The following is an 18748-nucleotide window of genomic DNA, read 5'->3' as shown; positions in this document are numbered from 1 at the left end:
CCCAGCTTTTTTTTTTATTTGTTTGCACGAAATATTTTCTTCCATCCTTTTACTTTCAGTCTATGTGTATCTTGTTTTGAGGTGCGTCTCCTGTAGACAGCATATGTGTGGGTCCTGTTTTCTTATCTGTTCAGCTATCCTATGTCGTTTGATTGAAGCATTTAATCCATTTACATTTAAGGTTATTATTGATATGTAATTGTTTATTGCCATTTTATTCTTTAAAGCTGTATTTCTCTTTTGCTATATTCTTTTCCCCCTTTGATCTGTTCACAATAGGCCCCTTAACATTTCTTGCAGCATTGGTTTGGTTGTAATGAATTCCTTGAGGTTTTTTTTGTCTGGGAAGCCTTTTATTTCTTCTTCAATTTTAAACTATAGTCTTGCTGGATAAAGAAGTCTTGCTTGCCCTGGCCGGTTGGCTCAGCGGTAGAGCGTCGTCCTGGTGTGTGGGGGACCTGGGTTCGATTCCCGGCCAGGGCACATAGGAGAAGCGCCCATTTGCTTCTCCACCCCCCCTTCCTTTCTGTCTCGCTCTTCCCCTCCCGCAGCCAAGGCTCCATTGGAGCAAAGATGGCCCGGGCGCTGGGGATGGCTCCTTGGCCTCTACCCCAGGTGCTAGAGTGGCTCTGGTCGCGGCAGAGTGACGCCCCGGAGGGGCAGAGCATTGCCCCCTGGTGGGCAGAGCGTCGCCCCTGGTGGGCGTGCTGGGTGGATCCCAGTCGGGCGCATGCGGAAGTCTGTCTCTCCCCGTTTCCAGCTTCAGAAAAATACAAAAAAAAAAAAAAAAAAGAAGTCTTGCTTGTAGGTTCTTGTTCTGCATTACTTTGAATATTTATTGCTAATTCCTTCTGGCCTCAAGTGTTTCTGTTGAGAAGTCAGATGTCATCCTTACGGTTGTTCCTTTGTAGGTGATTGACTGGTTTTCTCTTACAATTTTTAATATTCTTTATCTCTTAGCTTTGATATTTTGATTATGATATGTCTTGGTGTGGGCCTCTTTGGGTTCTTTTTTAATGGGGTTCTCTCTTCTTCTTGAACTTGTGTGATTCTTTCCTGCATTAATTTAGGGAAATTGTCAGCTATAATTTCTTCAAAGAGCTTCTCTAGTCCTTATTCTTTTCTCTTCTCCTTCAGTAACCCCTATGATGTGGATGTTATTTCTCTTTATGTTGTCACAGAGCTCTCTTAGTGCTTCTTCAGACTTTTTAATCCTCTTTTTCTTTTTGCTGCTCTGCTTCCGTGCTTTAGCTATCTTGTCCTCTAAGTTGCTGATTCGATTTCTCTGCTTCATCCAGCCTGCTTTTAATTCCTTCTTGTGTAGTCTTCATTTCTGATATTGTGTTTGTCATTTCTGTCCGGTTCTTCTTTATGATTTTCGTGTCCTTTTGATGTTTACAATTTCTTTATTGAGGTGTTCATTAAATCCATCAATTGTAGCTTTGAGTTCCTTAAGCATCCTAACAATCATTATTTTATACTCTGCATCCAGTAATTTGATTACTTCCGACTCTTCCAAGACTTTTTAAGAGGATTTATCTTGTTGAAGCATATGACCTATGCTTCTCTGCCTTCTCATTATTTTCCAGTTGTGGTCTCCTTACATAGTAGAGCTGCTTTGAAGTCTCTGTAGATTGCTTCTTAGTACGTGCCTTGACTGGGGTGAAGGGCTCTAGACAAGCCAGTGACCCCTTGCTCAAACCACCAACCTTTGGGCTCAAAAGCCAGTGACCATGGGGTCATGTTTGTGATTCCACATTCAAGCCGGTGACCCTGTGCTCAAGCTAGATGATCCTGTGCTCAAACCAGTGACCTCAGGGTTTTAAATCTGGGACCTCAGCATCCCAAGTCAGCACTCTATTCACTGCACAACTGCCTGGTCAGGCTGTTAGATTTTGAAATTAGGAGTTATGTTTTGAATTTCTGGGTCAAAACTTACAAACATTTTTAAAGACTTGAAATGTGTTTCCAAATAGTATCTCAAAGCAGTTTTCAGCATAAGTGCCCTCTTGCCAGCACTGCGTATTTTTACTGTTCCAAGTGTCACACTGTTAGCTGCTATATAAATTGTCTCTATTTTCTGATTTTTTTGATTAAATTCTGTCATTTCTCAAATTTATCATTTCAGCTCATGGAAGAGAATGAATCTCTTAAGCAGGAATTGGCTAAAGCTAAGATGGCTCTCGCAGAGGCTCACTTGGAGAAAGATGCTCTCCTTCATCATATAAAGAAGATGACAGTTGAATATCAGTAGTGGCAGTCAAAAACTCAGATGACAGCACTGGAATAGGGAGGTTATATTTATAATGTGATAGTACCAATTAGTGGAAAATTTCCTTTTCATAAAAAGACAATAAAATGAAATGAAATGTGATTAAGTGGTGACTATTCCAAAGCCAGTTTAGGAAGTATTAGGTACAGGCATTACAATCTCTTGGTTGTTTTGGGTTTTGGGGGTTAACCCTCTTTTTAACTGGTGTGATATAGGGAAGTCAACACATAAGGTAAAATAATTACATGTCTAATGAAAAGATGATGTCTTTTCCTAATTTTGATATTTACATTATAGGAATTTTTTAGAAAAATGAAAATATATTGTATTCCACAGATTGCTGAATTTGTCACTATTTGTTATGAATTACTATTATTTACAAAGAGTCAAATGCTTTTAGGGCTAATGTAAAATAAAAGGCTTACATTTTAAGTGTTATTAAAATAATGTGCTTAAATCTATAATTGTTACTTTAAAAAGTCTAATAAGATTAATAAATTATATAATTACTGGGTTTGAAAATTCTGGAAAATCATGCCCTGTTGAACCGATAAAGTAACTTGGAAATGTGAAAAATAAATCATTTTAAATGATGGGTAAACTGTATAACTTGAAGCTATAATTTTCAATAGAAAAGATGGTACAAGTGTAAAAATAAAAGCACAAACTATAACAAAGCAAAACATTAGCGTATATGGTCAACTAATTTAAAAAGCATTATTTGTACGCTCCTTGAAACATGTATTGATAGAGGTAAAAGTAATTTAACTATTCTTTTAAATTTGGCAACATTTATAACTAAGATTTTTAATTAATACTATTTATATTACTTCTTTAACTTTATCTTTATTTGAGGGGAATATTTTCAGAGAATTTTCTTTATATCATACATGCAGAAATAATTTCGTACCATTCTTGTAGTATCAGATTAGTGAATGTTTGCACATACCTAATTTATATAGCTAGTTTTGATTAAAGTTCTTTGTGACATATGTACTATCTTCTATAATAAGAATAATTGGTAAGTTTTTAATTCTATTTTCTAGGAATTGTTAAGGTTGAAGCCAACATGAGAGAGAATCTCAGTCGTGTATTATGAAATAAATGTTTGTGAGTGTTTAAGAAAGTGAGGCTTTTGAAAATTTAAATATATTTCTGATAGAATTAAACTAAATGGGGTCTATTTTAAATTTATATTCTTGAACATAAATGTATCCAAGATAGAACATGAAACAGCTGGACTAATTTTTCTTTAAGATACTTGAAAATTTTAAATCACCTTGTGACACTTTATGGTGCTGTGCTTGTTCGCATGACCTCTATAGCCATCTTTATATCTCAGTCCTTGGAGGAAAATATATGTTTCATTTACATAAGTGTTGGAGTGACTTATACTTTATTGAAAACAGTACTGGCCTCTTTTTTTTTCTTCTATAACATCCATTTTCATTGATATGATTTTCAAATACAGGCCCTGTTTTTGGATCTGAGAATACAACAAAGAACATTATTAATTGTTAATATTTTACCACAGAGTATTTAAAAATTTTCTTACACCAAAGGTCTTAAAGCAAAGGTCTGATTAAAGATTTAAACAGCTTAGCTAATATCCTTTGTAAGGGCACTTTTGATTTATAGACATATATTCCACAAATGCAGTCTCTCGTAGAGAACAGCAGGCTGGATGAGACAGTCACTGTCAGCTGGCAGTGTTGCTCAGGGTGGATCTATTTGCTCTATAAAATTGAAATTTATGATATAGGGCAATTGTTTAGTGTTACAGACGCTGAATGTGTTTCTTACTACTTTTCATTGCTCTCTCTGAAGAAAATCATATAAATAGTAAAGATGATTATTAATATGTATCTGAGCATTCTATATACTTTGTTGGTTTTTTTAACAATGTATAATGAATGCTATTTTTATAGAGATTTAAAATCCATAAAACACATCCAGAAACACTCTTTCATGTAATTCCCACACATACACACAAACTCCCTGGGAGTAGATATTCACATTTTAGAAGTTAAATAAAAACCCTAAGGCTCAGAAAGGACATATGACTTGACTGAAATCACAGTAACCTGCTCCTTTGACTCAAATCCCAGTTATACACTTTTATTTTAGTCAGTGATTCACAGATTTTTGCTAGGGGTGGGGAGAATCACTTACTGTCTTTTCTCTGTTTGAAAGATAAATATAATACTTTAAATAGTGTGCATGTGTATGATATGATTTTTAATTGACTAAGTGAAACCCAACCTTTTTTGGTGGTGTGAGAAATAATAGGAATAAACCTATATTGCTATATCTTGAAAAAAAAATTTTCTAAATCTCTAGCAGAGACATGTTAGTGATCAGGGGAAGGAAATGATAATCATGTTTCGCATTTAACATTTTCTTGGTATCTTGTGTTTTTTTTTTCTCTTCTCATTTTATCTTAGAATTTCAGAAGACCACCTTGTGAAACTAGTTGTGGTCAAGTATTACTTAAGCCATGAAAAAATGGCTGTGCATGGTTGCAGGCAAATGTAGGTGGTATTTTAACTGTAGTTATTTTTATTCACTACTTGCTAATATGGGAGTTATAACTTCCTCTTTACTAAGTTTTTATTAACCTCCATTTTATTCAAAGCATCTTCCTATTTCAGTGAATGGCAACACTATCACCCTGGTTCCCAAGCTAGTAACCTAGAATTTATCTTAGACACCGTCCTCTTCCTAACTCTCTCTCTCTCTCTCCCCCCCCTAACCTCCGTCAATTCATTACCAGGTCCTGTCAGTTTACCTTGCACGCATCCTTCAAATTTGTCCACTGGTCTTTACTTCCCACCACCTTTCTAATCTAAGCAACCATCGGCACCTTTGGTCTGCATTACTTGAATTGCCTTCTAACTGGTATTCTCTAGCTACTGTGGACCTCCTCTGAATCATTCTCCATATGCAGATAAAGTTCTTGGTTTTGAAGTGCAGTTTTAAGGCAACACACCTACCCCATTCTTAACCCCTAGCTTAAAACACTTCAATGACCATTTTCAGTTACTTTGTGTTCTGCTTTCATTGCACTTGAAGTATGAATAAGGGAGAACAGAGTGCTTCTTATACATTGGAAACTTTGTTCATGCTATTCCTTTGGCTTGAAATACATTATTCTATTCCCTGCCTAGTTAATTACTAATTATCTTTCAGTTATCAGCTCATTCCCTAATTTCTGTCACAAAGCAAGGCTGCTGTTACACATTATCACATGAACACATGCCTCTAGTTAGCATTGAACACTTTTGTAATTTTACATGTATTTGTTTGATTAATGTAGACTCTCTAGATCAGGGGTCGAGAACCTATGGCTCGCGAGCCAGATGTGGCTCTTTTGATGGCTGCATCTGGCTCGCAGACAAATCTTTAATAAAAAAAAAATGTTAAAAATATAAAACAGCCTGACCAGGTGGTGGCACAGTGGATAGAGCGTCGGACTGGGATGCAGAGGACCCGGGTTCGAGACCCCGAGGTCGCCAGCTTGAGCACAGGCTCATCTGGCTTGAGCAAAAAGCTCACCAGCTTGGACTCAAGGTTGCTGGCTCGTGCAAGGGGTCACTTGGTCTGCTGAAGGCCCGCAGTCAAGGCACATATGAGAAAGCAGTCAATGAACAACTAAAGTGCCACAATAAAAAACTGATGATTGATGCTTCTCATCTCTCTCCGTTCCTATCTGTCTGTCCCTATCTATCCCTCTCTCTGTCCCTGTAAAATAAATAAATAAATAAATAAATATATATATATAAATAAAACATTCTCATGTATTACAATCCATTCATTTCCTACTGCTCATGTTCATGGTCGCAGGTGGCTGGAGCCAATCACAGCTGTCCTCCGGGATAACACCAAATTTTTATTGAATAATGCATAATGTACACGGGTTGTTGTATGTCTCTCACGGAATTACATTTTAAAATATGTGGTGTTTATGGCTCTCTCAGCCAAAAAGGTTCCTGACCTCTGCTCTAGATTGTAAACTCCATGAGGACAGGAATTGTGTTTTTGTTGTCATTGTTCAACTTTGTATTCTTTATGCGTCATACAGTGCCTGGCACATAGTAGGTGCTCAATTAATTTGTTGAAAGAATAAAATGGATGAGATATCAAGGATGTTTTCAGATATTCAATTCTTCCTTTCATTTGGATTGAAGGGAGGTAGAACACAGACAGAAAAGTCAGTAGTGGTTATTAAAAGGGACATACTCCTTGAGTCCACAGGGAAAAAACTGGGGAATGGAGAAATCTGCCATACTGTGTTCTTCAGGATTTTGAGTATCTGAACTTACAGTAAGTTTATCATAAGCCATCAGAAAACAAATTAACATCACTTCATAAAACTACTACAATGCCAGGATATCTGTCATCTGGCTTTGATTATAGCATATGGTGTTGAGGCTGTCAAGATCTGCTAGTCCTATCAGCTAAACAAAATGGAAATAAGGCCAAAAGAATAGTGGCTGAAAGTTTTTGATTTTGAAAAATTTACTGATACACAGGCTCTATGGTATCTAATACCTTAGAGTGCAAACAGTCTTGTTTTAGCTTATATCTAGAGATGCTAAGGAAAGTAAATTTTGAACTTGTTTCAGTTTCCTTTTAGAATATGTAAGATCTTGAAAGTTGAATTTGCACAGGATATAAAAACAGTAAAGCAGTAATGTTTTAAACCACTAATTTATTAAATTATAAATCTTTATAAATGTTTTGCTGTTTTTGAGAAATACCAAAATTAAGGTAACATGAAGCAAAAAATGTAAACAAGATGGTTTTTATAAACCATTGAATATATCTAATGGATCACTGAAGTGGAGGGAAATTCATATTAATGTTACAATCTTGAAATTAAGTATATTTGTTGTCAACACTGCTATGTGATCTTGGCAGATTTGAGAGTTTGAAACACTTTTAAGAGAAAAACTTTAAGAAATATGAAATCAACTTAATGTCTTTTTCTATTTATATAGTAAAAGATATAATTTTTGATCTTAGAGAAAACAGGTATCTAAATCACCAAGAAGAGTCATCTGGGTTTTAAAAGATTCTGAAAAAACCAAAATTTGGAAAATAGATTTTCTTTTCTTTCTTTTTTTTGGGGGGGGGCAGAAAGAGGGACAGACAGACAGGAAGGGAGAGAGATGAAAAACATCAATTCTTCGTTGAGGTTCCTTAGTTGTTAATTGATTGATTTCTCGTATGTGCCTTGAGAAATGTGCCTGGGGGGCTTCAGCAGACCGAGTGACCCCTTGCTCAAGCCAGCGACCTTGGGCTCAAGCTGGCGACCTCGGGGTCTTGAACCTGGGTCCTCCATGTCCCAGTCCGAAGCTCTATCCACTGCACCAATACCTGGTCAGGCTAGATTTTATTTTCAATTTGTATCCTCAATCAAAAGTCAATTCATTCACATGTTATATTTTGACTGGTAAGTAAAATTTCTCATTCTTGTCTTTATTCGTATTTTTATGTGAAATTTATTTAGGTGAAGAAATACTGGAAGTCATGGTGGTTAGGAGAGTACTGTGAGGTGATTAACCTTTTTCTTGTGTTTATTTAGCAGAATTTTTTGGTTGGTATGACAAGAAATTACTCAAATACAGTACTGAATTATAAATGTCATCAAGAATAAATGAGAATATTTTCAAAGACATAGGTGTGTAAATAAAGGTTTAAATAGAGATTAGAATAATCCTTGTATGGGTGAAATAAATTTAGAGGGGTATTATCAAAGTTTGTCTCAAATATTTTAAATCACTTCAATTAAAATAGACATATAGTAGCCCTGGCCGGTTGGCTCAGCGGTAGAGTGTCGGCCTGGTGTGCGGGGGACCTGGGTTCGATTCCCGGCCAGGGCACATAGGAGAAGCGCCCATTTGCTTCTCAACCCCCCCCCTCCTTCCTCTCTGTCTCTCTCTTCCCCTCCCGCAGCCAAGGCTCCATTGGAGCAAAGATGGCCCGGGCGCTGGGGATGGCTCCTTGGCCTCTGCCCCAGGCGATAGAGTGGCTCTGGTCACGGCAGAGCATTGCCCCTGGTGGGCGTGCCGGGTGGATCCCGGTCGGGCGCATGCAGGAGTCTGTCTGGCTGTCTCTCCCCATTCCCAGCTTCAGAAGAATACAAAAAAAAAAAAAAAATAGACATATAGTAAAATCAGTGCAGGAGAGTTTCAGAAATAATCACTGTGAACAAATCCAGTGTAAGGAAATGTGTTGAACAAAACTCCAATGCTTGAGCTCTTATGAAGGATCTATGGTAAAGAATTTACTTGGTGTATCGTGAATTAAAGCAAAAATAGATTCACTTAGAAATTCTTCTATTTATTGTACAAAAATTGGCACATACAGAACCTCTTTAATAATGATATGCCCACAAAAGTGAGCATATTTTTTTCCGAAATGGGAAGCGGGAAAGCAGAGACAGACTCCCGCATACGCCTGACTGGGATCCACCCACCAAGGGATAATGCTCTGCCCATCTGGGGTGTTGCTCTGTTGCAACCAGAGCCATTCTAGCATCTGAGGCAGAGGCCACAGAGCCATCCACAGCGCCCGGGCCAACTTTGCTCCAATGCAACCTTGGCTGTAGCAGGGGAAGAGACAGACAGAGAGGAATGAGAGGGGGATGGGTGGAGAAGCAGATGAGTACTTCTCCTGTGTGCCCTGGCCAGAAATCAAACCCGGGACATCCACACACCAGGCCAACACTCTACCACTGAGCCAACCAGCCAGGGCCTGCAATTTTTACATATACATACCTTTATGCCTTCAGAATTCAGTTGTTGCCTGACCTGTGGTGGTACAGTGGATAAAGTGTCAACCTGGAATGCTGAGGTCACTAGTTTGAAACCCTGAACTTGCCTGGTCAAGGCACATATGAGAGTTGATGCTTCTTGCTCCTTCCCCTTTTTCTCTCTCTTCTCTAAAATGAATAAAATCTTTTTTTTTTTAAGTATTCAGTTGTAAAATAAGTTTGCTGAGTAGCCTTCAGCTTTGTCTTTTGATCCACTTTTTGTGTGGTTCCATTATTAGGTCTAGAGGCCATTACTTGTGATCAGTTTTAGAAACTGGGGCAAAATAATATAAAAATATTCACTGCAAAGTCCTTTTTGCCATGTAAAACAACATAATGGTCTGGGGAGGCGGGTGGGGACCATTAGTCCACTTAGTCCTTGTGTTCTTGGTCCTAGTTTTTATTTTTTAGCATAATTGCTTTGATTGTCCATTAGTTCTAAATTATCTTAATATATCTTGTGAGCACACTAAATATATTTTGTTGTTGTTAATGTTATTTCTCACTTTCTAATTACACAAATTAGTTGGCATTTGCATTTATGTAATCATGGGATATATTTTCTTAACATACCATGAACATTTTCCCATGTCACTCTATAAATAAAATCTTAATTATTATATAGTATTTCATTGAATAGATTACCAAAGTTTACCAAATGCTGTATAAATCATTTGGGATTTCCCAGTGTTTTACTATTGTAAATGACTGGAGTGAACATTTTTATGCCAAGAGATCATCTACTTGTGGGATTATTAGGATAGTTTCCCAAAAGTGGAATGACTGCATCAAAGGCCATGAATTTCCTATAATCAAAACTACTTTTCGGAAGGCTTCAACAAAGTTTGTGTCCTCAGAAGCACTGTCACCAGTAGTGAGTATCATCATTAAAAACAAAGCAAAGGTTGAAATGAAAGGACGTTAGACAATAACTGGGAGTCACATGAAGAAGTAAAAATGTCAGTGAAGATAAATGCATAGGCAGTTTTAAAAGATATTATTGTAATAATGCCATGTAGCTCTACTCTTTCCTATCAGATTTAAGACTAATACATTTTTTTTGTTAGTACAAAATAACTTTGTTTTGTTACTATGTATTTTGTTTGCTATTTAATGTAAGAGACTAAGGCATTAAAGCTTTCATCAGTTTATGTTTTTGGACACAGTGTATAAATATATGACCTTGTGTGCCAACTGAAAGGAGTGGGGACAGAGCTGTTAAAGAAACAGAAGTGAGGCAACTTCCCTGGCCTCCATCTTATCTCGGGGCCAGGGAACCTTGCCAGACAGGATGCGCTGTACTCAATAAAGCCTTTTACTATTCCACACTTTACGGCTCCAAGCCCTCTTCCTTTCTTCTCAGCGGGGAAAAATACCTTACATTTTGGTGCCCAAAACCCAGGAGGAGTAGAAGTCCGCAAGGACCACTCCTCTTCCTCATCCCCTCTGAGAAAGAACCAGGATCTCCGACCTTCCACCCACTTCGGCACACGGTGAGGTAAGTCCCCTGCCTCCGCCTTCCTCTCAGTTCTTTCCTCCGAGACTCCCTATGTCAGGGAAGCTCCGAAACCGTAGCTATGTCAGGGAAGTCTTTTCCATCCGTCCGAGTGCGTGTGCTGTGGAGACTTCCCAAGCACATCCACTTTACCTTTTACGTCCGTGGCCAGACCTTGAGATTTAGGACGCTAATACTCAAATCTGACTACTCTGAGGACTGAGGGCAGCCGTGGGGGCACAGGAATCTCCCTCCCTAAAGAAGAAGAAACTGTTCTTCTCCGCTGTGGCCAGGCCACAGAACCCAATGAATTAGCCTCCTGAAGGGACTTTCGGTTTTAACACCCTCACCAATTTAACTATCGCCAAAAAAGCTGGGAACTGATTGGAGATCTCTTACATTCACGGCTTCTAATTATTCACGCACCCGTCCTTAATCTCTGTGCTGTCTGTTCCACCGCGCAGGCCTTTTTCTGGCCAGAGAAGAAGAAGAAGAAGAAAAAAAGAAACAAATGAGAAGTGGTTGAAGCCTAAATCTATTTTGAAGGTGCAGCTATGAAGGATTTGGATGTGAAAGATAAGACTATCATTGATCTATGATTTGTGACCTGAACAATTACTGAAATGCCTGGTGGAAGGTTCAGCCATTCTGGACCTGAACCACAGTGCTATGATCACATACCCACATTCAGCAAACAAAAGCCCCGCAGATAAGTTAGGAATCGTCTCTTGTAACTTTAACATATCTCTTTTGTGTATGTGTAAGGTATGTTTGATTTTAGCTTTCTAAGTAGTTTGTAAAAATAATGAGAGAATAAGTATAGATAAAAAGCAGAAAAGGTTTAAAAACAGCTCTCTGCCACTCTGGTATCCATGGGTCAGGGAGGGGAGTAAGAGCTAGGACAGGAGACCAAGAATCAGTGACAGGAGGAAATTAGGACGGTGTGGTGCCCTGAAAGGCAAGTGAGGAAATTGTTTAAAAGGAGGGAAATGATTGGTTGTGTTAAGTGCTGCTCAAAGGTCAAAAAGATGAAGAGTGCAAATTGACAATTAGATTTAACAGTATGGACATGGTTAGTGACCTTGAAAATGGTTTCAATGTAAATAGGAGCAAGACCTGTTTGCAGTGGGGCACAGGGGAAAAGATGAAAAACTGGAGAGAATGAGCATAGCACTCTAAAGACTTCAGTATTAAAAGGTAAGCCAACCATATAATTTATAGTCCAAACTGGAACGTTTGCAAAGGGCACCATTAATTAAGCCAAAATTTAATAATCAAATATAAATGAACTGTCATGACAAACGAATGTCATTTTATGAAGGAGACAGGGCTATGACTGGAAGTGTGGTTAGTTTTCTTAATAAGGGAGAAATAATAGGAAATAGAAGTAATCTGGAAGAGAGGGAAAGTTTTATGATAGAGGAGAAAAGAATGACATTCTTTGAGTAGGCAAGGGGACAGTATACATTGCACAAGTGGACTGTAGCCAGGGGCATGTAGAAGGCAAAGGATATGGTGATAAATGCAGATAGGGAGGGTGATGTCAAGGGAACTCTTGGAAATTTAAAAAGTTTGTATTTTCTCATTGAGATAGGTAGGGAGGTCATTAGCTAATAAGGAGGATTAGGGAGGAGTTACTGGAGGTTTTGGGAGAGAGAAAATATGGAATAGTTTTATAGGAGAAATGAATGAGTGGTGTAGAGAAATACAATATGTTGCCAAGCACCATTAAGGTTAAGTTGTGTTTAGTCATGTGTTGAAGTGAGACCAAAAAACACTGGGTTTTTTTGTTTTGTTTTGTTTTCCATCCAAGTACTAACCAGGCCAGATCCTTCTCAGCTTCTGAGGTCAGGCGATACTGGCCACGTTCAGGATGGTATGGTCATAGACATTTTTGTTTTGTTTTTTCATGCCAGGGTTTATTGCAGGTGTAATTATAGAGTTGAAAATCGGATTTATCAGGGCTTATTGTTTAGTCAAGTACAATGAAGTAAGAGAAAGCAAGGGAATTCAGAGTGTATGCAAGGGAATGATGTTATTTGAATAATCATTTATCATGATTTTATCATTTGACCGTAATTAAATCTGGTGTATTAGCTTTATAAGACTACTATAGCAAAGTACCATACACTGAGTAGTTCAGAACAGGAGAAATTTATTTCAGTTATAGAGGCTAGAGGTCTGCAATCAAGGTGTCAGCAGGGCCATATTCCTTCTGAAGCTTCTAGGGGAGGATCCTTCGTTGCCTCTTGCAGTTGTCCCAGGCATTGTTCCCTGGCTGTGTTGGCAGAATTCAAATCTCTACCTCTGTTCACAGGGTTGTCCAAATTTTCCTGTTTTTATAAGGACACCAGTTATACTTTATTGAGGCCCACCCTAATGACCTCATCTTCACTTGACTACCTCTGCAAAGCTCCTATATTTGAAGGACACTTTCATAGGTACTGGGGGATACTAGGTACAGGTACAAGAACTTCAATGCATCTTTTGGGAGGACACAAGTCAACCCATAACACCTAAGTAGAGAGAAGGCCATGAGGGGGATATGAGACAATGAAATAATGGGAGAATCAATAGATTTTCGGTTCCAGTGGTATTGAAGTTTGGAGCTGGGATTCTAGAAATAAGGTAGAGATTGAAGGATAGGATATTTGAAGCTGAGATTATGTAGGGGTTTATTAATGGTAACAAAAGACCTAAAATGACTTGAGTGAGTAGCTAACAGAGTGAAGGACAATTTCATTTGAGGAGACCAAGGACCTCAGAGGCCAGGGTGTCAGATGGCTCAACGCTGAGGATCTTAATGTCCCCAATAACAACAAAAGTATTAGAGTGAAGTGATCCAGGAGCTAAAATGTTCAAGGACCAGGAAGTTGTAAAAAGATTACCTCAATCAGAATGAGTAATGGGTGCTATGATCTGATGGTACAAGGTACAAAGATGACTGTTTTTGAAGAGAAGAGGGAGGAAAAATGTTCTGGAAGCATTAATAAAGTGCTAGAAAAATGCCTGCCCCACCTCAGGCCCTGTGATATGAATGCTGTGGGAAGGAAAGCTGCCACTACTTGAAAGGGCTGCAGGAGAAGCAGGGCCCTTAGGGCAGACAGGTTGCAGTTAGATAAAGTGGGTAAAGGAATAAAGAAGACATTAAACTGATTTTGCTTATGACTGACTGAGTTTCAGAGGGACTCCCCGTGGGAAGGTTCTGGGTGCTGGAGAGGAATGGAAGGTGGGGTCAGGAAAGGTGATGCAGGTTAGTGTAAAGCAGGGGTCCCCAAACTTTTTACACAGGGGGCCAGTTCACTGTCCCTCAGACCGTTGGAGGGCCGGACTATAAAAAAAAAACTATGAACAAATCCCCATGCACACTGCACATATCTTATTTTAAAGTAAAAAACCAAAACGGGAACAAATACAATATTTAAAATAAAGAACAAGTAAATTTAAATCAACAAACTGACCAGTATTTCAATGGGGACTATGCTCCTCTCACTGACCACCAACGAAAGAGGTGCCCCTTCCAGAAGTGCTGCGAGGGCTGGATAAATGGCCTCAGGGGGCCGCATGTGGCCCTCGGGCCATAGTTTGGGGACCCCTGGTGTAAAGGTTAATGGCTTGAGAGGGAGGGATGTTAGGAGACCATGGCTTGTGATGAGTGACATACAGACTGAGGTTCTGATATTTGTTCTTTTGGCCCCAGAGATGAAGGTAGCAGTGAAACTGTGAGTGCTAGGGGAAGACATGGAACCTTGCTTGGGTCCCATGATTTGGAAGTTCCCACTTGATTTTTGCTGGTAGATAATACATGGAAGCATTCAGGGATGGCCTCCCTCTGAGCTCATGGACTCCCAATTTCTTTAGAGCAATTATCAGTATTCAAAATGATCTTGTATATTTAATTACTGTTAACATGTTTTCTTTTTTCCATGCTAGAAGGTACACTTTTAAGGGCAGACATATTGGGAATCTTCTTCCTTCTTATAGCACCAGTGCCTAGAACTGAACTTGGCACATGGCACCCAATAATTATGCAGACAGATGAATTCATGAAGATTACATGCCTTCAATCTACCGATGGGTTTGAATGCACTTACTCCTTCAATTAAACCCCATCTCCCTTATACCTTCAACCTATCAGATCATTTATCAGCATTCAAACATATACTAGTGTCTCCCATCTTTAAAAACAAACGTTCTTGAGCCTTCATCTCTCTCCAGTTACTGCTCCAGTATCCGTGGCCAAGTTTCTCAGAAGAGTTATCTGAAACAAGCTGTCTCCATATCCTCACATTCTCTTTATTCTCAATTCCACAACAACCTGAAGTCCCAACCCACCACTACCATTCCACTGAAAATGTTTTTGTTACCATCAACCTTTATTTTGCCATATCTAGTGAAAATGTGCATGTCCTCACCTTAAACGTTCTGGAGTTGTCGACACTACTACTCCTTGATCTTGGCTTCCATGATTGCGACACGCTTGATTTTCCTCTTAATTCATTGTATGTTCCTTTTCAATCTTTATCTTCTTCTTCTCTAGCCAACCTTTATATACTTGGATTTCCTTTCTTTTTTTTCTTGGGTAATCTCTATTTCCTGTGGTTTTTAAAATATCTTCTATGTGCCAAGATTTCCAGAAATATATCTCCAACTCAAATCACTGTTCTAAACTCCAACTGCCTACTTAACATCTTCCCTTGGGCGTTTCACAGGCATCTCACACCATGTTCAAAATAGAGCTCTCGGTCCCACCTTCCCCTCTGCTCTTCCTGTGTTAACATTCAACATGATAATCTTTTGGTATTTCTCATTTTAGTAAATGGCACTACCATCCACACAGCCAAAAGCTTGGATCTTTGTTTCTACAATTTCTCTCAATTTATCCTCATATACATGCAATCCATCAGCTTGTCCTATTGAGTCTCTCTACATATATTTCCAATATATCAACTGCTAACCATTTTCACACCCCTTCCCAGTCCAAGCAACGTAATTTTTTACCTTCAATAGCCTCTCAACTTCCATTCTTGTCCCCATCTATCTTTTTAAAGAGCAACCAGATGATCATCTTAAAATAGAATGCAGATATATCACTCCTCTTCTTAAAATACATCACTGATTTTCAATATACTTAAAATAGAACTCCAGATCACTAACATGTCTCACAAGGCTCAGCACGCTCTGACTTCTGCCTAATCTAGGCTGTGCTTATCTCCTCTCCAGCCTTAAGGAAAATGTCACACTGCTCCTTCTGTCTGTGATGCTCTTCTCCCAATTCTTCACTACCTATCTAAATACTTCTCAGGTCCCCATTTAAATGTCATTTCAGTGTTTGGTTTTTAATATAATATGCAGGTACACTTACTAAAAACAAGTAATTAGACTTAACTTTGTTTTACTGGACCCAATGATTACCACCAGCTCTTGTATAACATGACTTCTCCTTTTTGAAATTTTCAAGAAAATTTTCCAGGAATGAATATGGGTGATTTTTTTAAAAGGTATGTCTAATGTGTCCTCATAAAAAAAAATAACAGTTTAGTGGATTTTTATTTTCAGGTTATGATATTTTTGTCCTCTCATGAAATAAGGACTGTTGGTTGTCTACTCAACAGCCATTCCCCCTTCTAATTACGAGAACTCGAGTTTTGTTTGGGTATCCACCCTTCTCCACCCCACCATGCATTTTAATAAGTCAAGTTTCATTGTCCCTAAAAGTGAGTGGCTTCAGAATGGGCATGTGAAACAAGTCTAGCCAGTGAGATCTTGCTTCTGCTTGATATATCACGTCTACTTGTAATGACTGCGAACTGTAGGATCTTATCAATAAAATAATGAGTAACTCAGGACAAGACTGGTCTCCTGAGCTTGGCAAAGCAGAATGATGGAAGGAACCGAGGCCCTTGAGTCACTAAATTAACCAGTCACATGGTCAATTTAGAAATTCATATGGGAGATAATAAATCTGCTTTATTGCTTATACTAGTTGTGTTTTCTATTTATTGGAACTAAAATTTTCTTGGGACACTTAATTCTATGTTGTTCTCTTGCTTCATTGGGGAAAATATAAGGCCATCATGGTTCTTGTTCTTTTACATATAACTTGTTTTCACTGATTGCTAGCAATATTTTTCAAAAGTATAATATTTATTTATTTATTTATTTTCATTTTTCTGAAGCTGGAAACAGGGAGAGACAGTCAGACAGACTCCCGCATGCGCCCGACCGGGATCCACCCGGCACGCCCACCAAGGGCGACGCTCTGCCCACCAGGGGGCGATGCTCTGCCCATCCTGGGCGTCACCATGTTGCGACCAGAGCCACTCTAGCGCCTGAGGCAGAGGCCACAGAGCCATCCCCAGCGCCCGGGCCATCTTTGCTCCAATGGAGCCTTGGCTGCAGGAGGGGAAGAGAGAGACAGAGAGGAAAGCGCGGCGGAGGGGTGGAGAAGCAAATGGGCGCTTCTCCTGTGTGCCCTGGCCGGGAATCGAACCCGGGTCCTCCGCACGCTAGGCCGACGCTCTACCGCTGAGCCAACCGGCCAGGGCAAAAGTATAATATTTAAAATTAAAATACTTCTATAGTATGTATAGCCATTGGTCTTTTTTTCTTGGCACTATCTTTTTAATTTGGCAGATTCAAGTCTAATACTGAAAGTTTTCATTTTTCCCAATAATTCTTGCTTCTCCTGATCATTCTTCTGATGACCTCGCTTTAAATTAATGACTGCCAAACACTACTAAATAATCAAAGCTGCCTAGTAATCCCTCTATATTCACAGTTATACTCTTCAAGTCAACTATGTCATGATTTTCCACAGACCTTCAACACTCCTTCTCCTTTCCTCCCACTCAAGTCCAGGACTTTCCTTATCATTTCACTGTGAAGGTAGAAGTAACCACAAGAGAATTTGTACATTTTCTTACCCTATGTCAGATATGAAAATGTGTACACACTCAGATACCCCTTCAGGAAAGGTCTAGCTGCCCATTGCTAGGTGTGTGCTTGGTTATAGCTTCCATCTATTAATGACTGCAAGGTCCACTTCAGCTTTCAAGCTGAGGTCATGGGCTTCTGTAGTGGCCCCCAGTCAATGACAGAATAAGCATCAATTTTAATAATTTAAGATGAGTGTATTTCATCAAGATTTTCTACTTTTTACATGTAGAAATGTACAGTTTTTAAAAGTAATTGTTTCAGTTTCATTGTTTTTTACTTAATTTCTTTCCACTGTATGATTTCTCAGAGAAAGGTTTGAAGTTGCTTTATTTAAAAAATATATTTACTAGTTGCAATAAATCAATCTGTGTTAGTCATTTTCAGGTGTGTCATTAAAGTAATTTGGTTTGTTAAAAATATTTTTATCACTTGAAAAGTTGTTAATAAACTATAAGCTTCATCTGTTTTATAATTCTGCCAGTTTTCAATATTATGCTTATTAGCATTTAGTTTCTGGAATCTCTTTTTTTAATGTTTGAAAATGTAAACATCTGTGCATCTTCAGACTTCTGGCAATGTCAATGTTCTCCATTTATCAAAATTAGTGACAGTGAGTCTATCATTACATCACCTACTATTACGTTTTATACCCATGGACGTAATGCATCTATGGCTGAAGACTTGAACCACTTTAAAGAAACGATGCGTATGCTTCAGTTGTCCCATAATCATGTTTTTTTGTTGTTGTTTCGTTTTTTGTGACAGAGACAGAAACAGGGAGGGAGAGATATGGACAGACAGGAAGGGAGAGAGATAAGCATCAATTCTTTGTTGCGGCTCCTTAGTTGTTCATTGATGACTTTCTCATATGTGCCTTGTTGGGGGGGGGGCTACAGCAGAGTGAGTGATCCCTTGCTCAAGCCAGTGACCTTTGAGCTCAACTCAGTGACCATGGGGTCATGTCTATGATCCCATACTCAAGCCAGTGATCCCGCATTCAAGCCGGATGAGCCCGTGCTCAAGCCAGCAACCTCGGGGTTTTGAACCTGGGTCCTTCATGTCCCAGTCCGATGCTCTATCCACTGTGTCACCCCCTTCTCAGGCCCATAATCATGTTTATTTAACCCTCCTACATTGCAATATAATAAATATAACCAACATTGTATTTAATAGTAGTCTACTACCTCTAGCTTTTCCATTTAAAATTTTTTTTATTGAATTTATT

At 38.8% G+C, this 18748-nt stretch overlaps 1 protein-coding gene across 1 annotated transcript in view; it reads left to right on the top strand.

The window, feature by feature from the left end:
- BLTP3B (bridge-like lipid transfer protein family member 3B) overlaps positions 1–10417 on the top strand; it is a 131808-nt gene extending 121391 nt beyond the window's left edge. Inside the window, 2 exon segments of the mRNA XM_066262303.1 lie at positions 2129–2236; positions 2238–10417. Of these exon segments, the coding sequence (XP_066118400.1) occupies positions 2129–2236; positions 2238–2276 (147 nt within the window). The 3' untranslated portion in view covers positions 2277–10417.
- Positions 10418–18748: the final 8331 nt, after the last annotated feature.

Source organism: Saccopteryx bilineata, chromosome 1, assembly GCF_036850765.1.
Source record: "Saccopteryx bilineata isolate mSacBil1 chromosome 1, mSacBil1_pri_phased_curated, whole genome shotgun sequence".
NCBI lineage: Eukaryota > Metazoa > Chordata > Mammalia > Chiroptera > Emballonuridae > Saccopteryx > Saccopteryx bilineata.
Note: the sequence above shows the minus strand (reverse complement) of the source record. Positions and strands in the feature narration are given on the sequence as shown.